At 42.4% G+C, this 9,683-nt stretch overlaps 1 protein-coding gene across 1 annotated transcript in view; it reads right to left on the reverse strand.

The window, feature by feature from the left end:
- The window catches only part of itga3b (integrin, alpha 3b), a 57,506-nt gene extending 48,085 nt beyond the window's left edge, over window positions 1-9,421 (reverse strand). Inside the window, exon 1 of the mRNA XM_064923953.1 lies at window positions 9,038-9,421. Coding sequence (XP_064780025.1) covers window positions 9,038-9,213 — 176 coding nt within the window. The 5' untranslated portion in view covers window positions 9,214-9,421. The remainder of the gene's footprint in view (window positions 1-9,037) is intronic.
- Between the last annotated feature and the right edge of the window lie 262 nt (window positions 9,422-9,683).

A 9,683-nucleotide genomic window follows, 5' to 3' on the forward strand; every position in this document is an offset into this window, starting at 1 on the left:
AGAATCTTTGTGTAGGAGAAATCGCTCCGTTTTGTACATCACATTTGGCTACCGAAACGAACCGAAAATTCAGTCACCAAAACGTCAAACTTTTTACGAATTAACTCCATAATATCGACCAAAACATGGCAAATGTTGTTTGGAAATAATCCTCAAGGTGTTTTTCACATATCTCTTCATTGATATGCAGTTCGTGGAAGCCTGCTTTCCCCTCAGAATCGCATGGAAAAATACCAGCAGCTGAAAAAGACGCACCAATTTTGACGGAGGACACCGGGCGGACACCTGGAAAATGTAGTCTCTTATGGTCAATCTTCCATTGATATGCCTACAAATACGTCACAATGCTGCAGACACCTTGGGGAAACGACAGAAAGGGCAGGCTCATTCCTCTCGCATTCACAGCCATATAAGGAGACAATGGAAAACGGAGCCTCAAAAATCCTGCTGGTTTCCTGGTTGCCGTTTCATCTTGGTTTTGCCTGTAGCTCCCGTTCTAGGGCACCCACAGACAATATCTTCGCAGTTCTGGAAAATTCAGTGTTTTCTTTCCAAAGCTATCAATTATATGCATAGTCGAGCATCTTTTGGTGACAGAATATCTTGTTTAAAACGGGAACGTTTTTCATCCAAAAATGAAATTGCGCCCCCAGAGTTTCAAGAGGTTAAGAGAACATAAGCAAAGGAAAACTTGTTTGTGTGTGAGAAAAATGGTATGGTTTTCCAACTGAAAATCAATAGTTGCTTTTCCGTGTGCCATAATAAGTGAAACCCTTGAGGATACATTTTCTTCGGCATGGATGCCTTTTAGGACCTTCAGTGCACTCACCACACAGACATGCTGCAGGCTGTAACACAGATCACCTGGCCACACCTGTTTCACCTGTAGCCGGGGCTTCATGCACCACAAACAAATCTGAAGGGGCACAAAGTAATGGTGTGTAATGAGGAGCAAACAGATGGTGTACTTGACACATTTATGAAATTGCTTATTCCAGTTACTAATAAGCATGCACCCATTCAGGAAATGACTGTAAAAACTGTTCAATCCCTGCGGATTGGTGAGGAATTTAATAATTGTATGGTTGAGAGGGATGAGGCAAAGGGGATGACATATAAGTCTGGCTGCACAACCGATTGGCAAACGTACTGCAAATTGAGAAATTATGTCAATAAACTGAATAAAAAGAAGAAGAAACTACACTATAAAACAAAGATAAATTACATAAAAAAATGATAGTGAAAAGCGTTGGAGCACCTTAAATAACATTTTGAGGAAAAAGGCAAACTCAGCTCCGTCATTCATTGAATCAGATGGTTCATTCATCACAAAACCAACTGATTTTGCCAACTAATTGAATGATTTTTTAATTGGCAAGATTTTATTTTTTTTATTTTTTCACCTTTATTTAACCAGGTAGGCTAGTTGAGAACAAGTTCTCATTTACAACTGCGACCTGGCCAAGGCAAAGCATAGCAGTGTGAACAGACAGCAACACAGAGTTACACATGGAGTAAACAACAAACAAGTCAATAACACAGTAGAAAAAAAGAAAAAAGAGTCTATATACATTGTGTGCAAAAGGCATGAGGAGGTAGGTGAATAATTACAATTTAGCAGATTAACACTGGAGTGATAAATGATCAGATGGTCATGTGCAGGTAGAGATACTGGTGTGCAAAAGAGCAGAAAAGTAAATAAATAAAAACAGTATGGGATGAGGTAGGTAAATTGGGTGTGCTATTTACAGATGGACTATGTACAGCTGCAGCGATCGGTTAGCTGCTCAGATAGCAGATGTTTGAAGTTGGTGAGGGAGATAAAAGTCTCCAACTTCAACGATTTTTGCAATTCGTTCCAGTCACAGGCAGCAGAGAACTGGAAGGAAAGGCGGCCAAATGAGGTGTTGGCTTTAGGGATGATCAGTGAGATACACCTGCTGGAGAGCGTGCTACTGGTGGGTGTTGCCATCGTGACCAGTGAACTGAGATAAGGCGGAGCTTTACCTAGCATGGACTTGTAGATGACCTGGAGCCAGTGGGTATTGTGACGAATATGTGGCGAGGGCCAGCCGACTAGAGCATACAGGTCGCAGTGGTGGGTGGTATAAGGTGCTTTAGTAACAAAGCGGATGGCACTGCGATAAACTGCATCCAGTTTGTTGAGTAGATTATTGGAAGCCATTTTTTAGATGACATCGCCGAAGTCGAGGATCGGTAGGATAGTCAGTTTTACTAGAGTAAGTTTGGCGGCGTGAGTGAAGGAGGCTTTGTTGCGAAATAGAAAGCTGATTCTAGATTTGATTTTGGATTGAAGATGTTTGATATGAGTCTGGAAGGAGAGTTTACAGTCTAGCCAGACACCTAGGTACTTATAGATGTCCACATATTCTAGGTTGGAACCATCCAGGGTGGTGATGCTAGTCGGGCGTACGGGTGCAGGCAGCGAACACTTGAAAAGCATGAATTTGGTTTTACTAGCGTTTAAGAGCAGTTGGAGGCGTGATGGGAGTGTTGTATGGCATTGAAGCTCGTTTGGGGGTTAGATAGCACAGTGTCCAAGGAAGGGCCAGAAGTATACAGAATGGTGTCATCTGCGTAGAGGTGGATCAGGGAATCGCCCGCAGCAAGAGCAACATCATTGATATATACAGAGAAAAGAGTCGGCCCGAGAATTGAACCCTGTGGCACCCCCATAGAGACTGCCAGGGGACCGGACAACATGCCCTCCGATTTGACACACTGAACTCTGTCTGCAAAGTAGTTGGTGAACGAGGCAAGGCAGTCATTCGAAAAACCGAGGCTACTGAGTCTGCCGATAAGAATATGGTGATTGACAGAGTCAAAAGCCTTGGCCAGGTCGATGAAGACGGCTGCACAGTACTGTCTTTTATCGATGGCGGTTATGATATCGTTTAGTACCTTGAGCGTGGCTGAAGTGCAAACTTAGGCATAACATGCCAACAACAAACGCTAACACTACGCATCCAAGTATATATGACCAAATTATGAAAGACAAGCATTGTAATTTTGAATTCTGTAAAGTGAGTGTGGAAGAGGTGAAAAAAACGTTGTTGTCTATCAACAATGACAAGCCACCGGGGTCTGACAACTTAGATAGAAAATTACTGAGGATAATAGCAGACGATATTGCCATTCCTATTTGCCAAATGTTCAATTTAAGCCTATTAGGAAGTATGTGCCCCCAGGCTCGGAGGGAAGCAAAAGTCATACCCCTACCTAAGAATAGTAAAGCCCCCTTTACTGGCTCAAATAGCCGACCAATCAGCCTGTTATCAACCCTTAGTAAACCTTTGGAAAACTGTGTGTTTGCTGGAAAAACGTATTTGTGTTATGATGTTACACCCCCCTGCTATATTGTGGATAAAGAGTTACCTGTCTAACAGAACACAGAGTCTGTTCTTTAACGGAAGCCTCTCCAACATAATCCAGGTAAAATCAGGAATTCCCCAGGGCAGCTGTCTAGGCCCCTTACATTTTTCAATCTTTACTAATGACATGAGGAAAGCCAGTGTGTCTATGTACGCAGATGACTCAGCACTATACATGTCAGCTACTATAGCGACTGAAATGACTGCAACACTTAACTTCTTGCGTCGAGCAATCCCGTATCCGGGAGCGTAATCATAGCCTCAAGCTCATTAGCATAACGCAACGTTAACTATTCATGAAAATCGCAAATGAAGTGAAAGAAATATATTCACTCACAAGCTTAGCCTTTTGTTAACAACACTGTCATCTCAGATTTTCAAAATATGCTTTTCAACCATAGCTACACAAGCATTTGTGTAAGAGTATTGATAGCTAGCATAGCATTAAGCCTAGCATTCAGCAGGCAACATTTTCACAAAAACAAGAAAAGCATTCAAATAAAATAATTTACCTTTGAAGAACTTCGGATGTTTTCAATGAGGAGACTCAGTTAGATAGCAAATGTTCAGTTTTTCCAAAAAGATTATTTGTGTAGGAGAAATCGCTCCGTTTTGTTCATCACGTTTGGCTAAGAAAAAACCCCGAAAATTCAGTCATTACAATGCCAAACTTTTTTCCAAATTAACTCCATAATATCGACAGAAACATGGCAAACGTTGTTTAGAATCAATCCTCAAGGTGTTTTTCACATATCTATTCGATGAATAATCATTCGTGGCAGATGGGTTTCTCCTCTGAAGAAAATGGAAAAATGCGCGCAGCTGGAGATTACGCAATAATTTTGACGGAGGACACCAAGCGGGCACCTGGTAAATGTAGTCTCTTATGGTCAATCTTCCAATGATATGCCTACAAATATGTCACAATGCTGCAGACACCTTGGGGAAACGACAGAAAGTGGCGCATTCACAGCCATTTAAGGAGACATTGGAACACAGGGCCTTCAAAATCTGGGCCATTTCCTGTTTGAAATTTCATCTTGGTTTCGCCTGTAGCATCAGTTTTGTGGCACTCACAGATAATATCTTTGCAGTTTTGGAAACGTCAGAGTGTTTTCTTTCCAAAGCTGTCAATTATATGCATAGTCGAGCATCTTTTCGTGACAAAATATCTTGTTTAAAATGGGAACGTTTTTTTTTCTCCAAAAATTAAAAGAGTGCCCACTATATCAAAGAAGTTAACAAAGAGCTGCAGTTAGTTTCAGAGTGAGTGGCAAGGAATAAGTTAGTTCTAAATATTTCTAAAACTAAAACCATTTTATTTGGACAAATCATTTACTAAACCCTAAACCTCAACTAAACCTTGTAATAAATTGACTGCAAAGGGAAAACCAGCCATGTCGCAGACACTAACGTCTTGCTTCCGGACAAGCTAAACACCTTCTCCATCAGCTTTGAGGATAACACAGTGCCAACGACCGACGAGGCCCGATACCAAGAACTGTGGGCTCTCCTTCTCCGTGGCCAACGTGAGTAAGACATTTAAGCGTGTTAACCCTCGCAAGGCTGCCGGCCCAGAAGGTATCCCTAGCTGCGTCCTCAGAGCATGCGCCGACCAGCTGGCTGGTGTGTTTACAGATATATTCAATCTCTCCCTATCCCAGTCTGCTGTCCCCACATGCTTCAAAATGGCCACCATTGTTCCTGTACCTAAGAAAGCAAAGATAACTGAACTGAATGACTATTGCCCTGTAGCATTCACTTCTGTCATCATGAAGTGCTTTGAGAGACTAGTCAAGGATCATATCACCTCTACCTTACCTGTCACCCTAGACCCACTACAATTTTCTTACCACCCCAATAGATCCACAGACGATGCAATCGCCATCACACTGCACACTGCCCTATCCCATCTGGACAAGAGGAATACCTATGTAAGAATGCTGTTCATTGCCTATAGCTCAGCATTCAACACGATAGTACCCTCCAAGCTCATCATTAAGCTCGAGGACCTGGGTCTGTATCCCGCCCTGTGCAACTGGATCCTGGACTTCATAACGGGCAGCTCCACGTTTGGTGAAGGTAGGTAACAATCTCCACTTCATTGATCCTCAACACTGGGGCCCCACAAGGGTACATGCTCAGCCCTCTCCTGTACTCCCTGTTCACCCATGACTGGCTCAAAGTGGAGGAGAAACCAAGCACGCCTCCAATGCAATCATCAAGTTTGCAGAAGACACAACAGTAGTAGGCTTGATTACCAACAATGATGAGACAGCCTACAGGGAGGAGGTGAGGGCTCTGGGAGTGTGGTGCTAGGAAAATAACCTCTCACTCAACGTCAACAAAACAAAAGAGATGATTGTGGACTTCAGGAAACAGCAGAGGGAGCACCCCCCATTCACATCGATGGGACTGCAGTGGAGAAGGTGGAAAGCTTCAAGTTCCTCGGATAATACATCACTGACAAACTGAAAAGGTCCACCCACACAGACAGCAACAGCGCCTCTTCAACCTCATGTGGCTGATGAAATTTGGCTTGGCACCTAAAACCTTCACAATCTTTTACAGATGCACAATTGAGAACATCCTGTCGGGCTGTATCACCGCCTGGTACTGGAACTGCACCACCCCCAACTGCAGGGCTCTCCAGAGGGTAGTGTGGTCTGCTCAACGCATCACCGGGGGCAAACAACGTGCCCTCCTGGACACCTACAGCACCCGATGTCACAGGAAGGCCAAAAAGATTACCAAGGACAACAACCACCCGAGCCACTGCCTGTTCACCCCGCTATCATCCAGAGGTGAGGTCAGTACAGGTGCATCAAAGCTGGAACCGAGAGACTGAAAAACAGCTTCTATCTCAAGGCCCTTAGACTGTTAAATAGCCATCACTAGCACATTAGAGGCTGCTGCCTATATACATAGAGTTGAAGTCACTGGCCACTTTAATAAATGGAACACTAGTCACTTTAATAATGTTTACATATCTTGCATTACTGATTTCATATGTATATACTGTATTCTATGCTATTCTACTGTATCTTTAGTCTATGCCGCTCTGACATTGCTCGTCCATATATTTATATATTCTTAATTCCATTCCTTTACTTAGATTTGTGCGTATTTGCTATATGTTGTGAAATTGCTAGATATTCGTTGTTAGATATTACTGCACTGTCGGAGCTAGAAAAACAATAATTTCGCTACACCTGCAATAACATCTGCTAAACACGTGTATGTAACCAATACAATTTGATTTGAAATAATATGCAAATTGAGCAAGTTGATGTGACTAAACTACTTGGAGTAACCGTGGATTGTAAACTGTCATGGTCAAAACATATTGATACAACAGTAGCTAAGATGGGGAGAAGTGTATCCATAATAAAGCGCTGCTCGACCTTCTTAACAGCACTATCAACAGGGCAGGTCTTACAGGCCCTAGTTTTGTCGCACCTGGACTACTGTTCGGTCGTGTGGTCAGGTGCCACAAAAAAGGACTTAGCAAAATTGCAATTGGCTCCGAACAGGACAGCCCGACTGGCCCTTACATGTTCACAGAGACCTAATATTAATAATATCCATGTCAATCTCTCCTGGCTCAAAGTGGAGGAGAGATTTTCATCACTACTTTATGAGAGGTATTGACGCGTTGAATGCACTGAGCTGTCTGTTTGAACTACTGGCACACAGCTCGGACACCAATGCATACCCCACAAGACATGCTGCAAGAGGTCTCTTCACAGTCCTCAAGTCCAGAACAGACTATGGAAGGCGCACAGTACTCCATAGAGCCATGACTACATGGAACTCTATTCCACATCAAGTAACTGATGCAAGCAGTAAAATTAGATATAAAAAAACAGATAAAAATGCACCACAAACATATGAACAAACACATGCACACACACACACGATAACATACTCACCATACACACACGTGCACATGGATTTTGTACTGAAGATATGCGATAGTGGTGGAGTAGGGGCCTGAGGGCAGGAAGAGTAGCTAATACCTTGTCCGTAAATTGGAGAATGAAGCATTTTTTAAACATCTGAAACAGCCATAATCACTGTGCTGAATTTCTTGGTTAACAAATATATATATATATATATGTATTTGTTTCTGCATATCTAAGCATACCTCTTGAGCTGTCTGTATCCTCCTGACTGGTGGTTATTTATTTTTTTATGAAACTGGGTCAAAAATTGAAAGGAATGTGAGTCTTTTTCAGTACATTTAGTTATTTCTTGCTTTTCAAGTCTGCCAACCTTGGCAGCAGACCTACAAGCTAAGATAGTTAGACAAGCTAGCTACTGTAACTTGATTGATAGCCTGAAATGGCTTCTTGGTAGCTAGTTATGAGGTTGGGAGATTGGGAACCTATCTGGGCTAGCTAAAGCCAACTTCATAGAATTGCTAGGTGGCTAGTAGAATTACAGAGAAACAACCCAAGTATTATTATTTTTAACATGACAAATCCGAGGGGGCACGTGCCCCTGTGCCCCCTATGAGCGTGAAGTATCTGCCTGCAGCTATAAAACACAGCCCACTCAATAAGTAACACGCATTTAAGTACTGATCTTATTCAACAGCTCTGCAGTTGTTTATCGTTTATAATCTCTTGTTGAGATCAGGGTACACGAATCAGTGCCCTGTTTATTATTATTAACATTTTACAGCGTTGTAATAACCATTGTGTAGAATGACTGGTATGGATTGTCATGACAGCCAACGAGGGACATCATCATCAATTTAAGACCATTCATATTTTTATAATGGGACAAAGCCTTATTCGTTGAGCAGCATGTTCTGTTTTTAACCACAGGCACCGAACCCATTGATTCTCTCACACTTACTAACTAGAGAGAACAATTTAACTGAAATTAAAGAAAGTTGAGGAAACGTGGAAAATAATGTGAGTGATCGTAATGTCGGCCTGCACTATAAATGTATGCTTCTTCTCGGGGGGTTGCCTAAATATTTTCTGGATACAGGTGTTGGCTATACTTTATCCGTACAAAAAGGTGTAGCGATATTGGCGGACCATATTTCATGAATTGCGTACACGCAAGCAAGGACAGCCTACAGTAGGCTATGGTCACTGAAGTATATGTTATAGCCTATGTTTCTTTTAACCCTGTTATTTTAGATTATATGCTATGTATGTTTATATCAATTAAGCATTTTGTACGATTGACCAAATAAGAAGCTCTTGAATGAAAGTATAGGATCGCTGGTTCCCGAGTTCGGACAGGTGTCTGACATGTTGAAATTGCACTGAATTATGAGATTGCGGCCAGCAGAATATAAAACAAAATAAACGGGGCCAATACCCGCTTATTTTGGACAGGTGTTCTAGTGAACTTCATAAAGTGGGCTAATCTAAACAGGCTACATCAAAAACTATTGAAGTTTCAAATAACTTGGAACCTTTCCGACATTAAAGAGGTGCACATGAAAGGAAGAAAGGTGTTTTAAAGAGCAAGAACAGATGGAACTTCTAAGTAGCTCGTTTTCCTTTTATGTCGTTTCTTAACAAAGTGTACCTATCCAAATCGAATTATCAGTGGAACGCCACAATTTATGGCGCCTGAAGAGGATAGAACAGTTGCATAGGAGGTACACCGCGGATACTCACAGGTATTTCGTGGACCCTTCCGTCTGTTTGTGTAAGGCAACAGCAAATCCAAAGAAACTGCCCTTGGTTTTCCCTTCTTTGATAACTGGAAACCGTGAGTCTATATTAAATCCATTGCAGGTTAGAGTCACACAAAACACAGCCAAGGCCCCGTGGAGATATAGATTTGGGGCCATGTTTATTCCCTGCGCGCAATTTTCCCTTCCCGCAGCTGCACGATCAACACCGGATTGAAAAATATTTTTTTCCACTCTGAGGTCCCTGTACAGGCTGTGGTTCAAAATACGCACTCCATTGAGAAACGTCTATCCCCTCTCGTCTTGTGGATATAACTGCCACTGCCTAGGTGTCGATGTCTGCCTCTCCTCCCACCCCTCCCGCTTGTCCGCTCCTCCACACCCATTTGAACAAGTAGCCTACACGGACAGAATTCAAACCTGTCGCCTAAGCACTTTCACCAGGTCTTTCCGGTAGGTTGGAAACATACAGTGAGTGGTCAGTGGAATTAATTATTGGCTTGATAGAATATGTTGGTACTGCCAGTGCACAGCAGTTTGATAATGACAATGCACTTTATGCAATTAGTTGTGTAAATTCACAACAGGGACTCTCTTTCTATCGCACACACGCCCACGCGAGCGCGCAC

This window comes from Oncorhynchus masou, chromosome 18, assembly GCF_036934945.1.
Source record: "Oncorhynchus masou masou isolate Uvic2021 chromosome 18, UVic_Omas_1.1, whole genome shotgun sequence".
Lineage (NCBI taxonomy): Eukaryota > Metazoa > Chordata > Actinopteri > Salmoniformes > Salmonidae > Oncorhynchus > Oncorhynchus masou.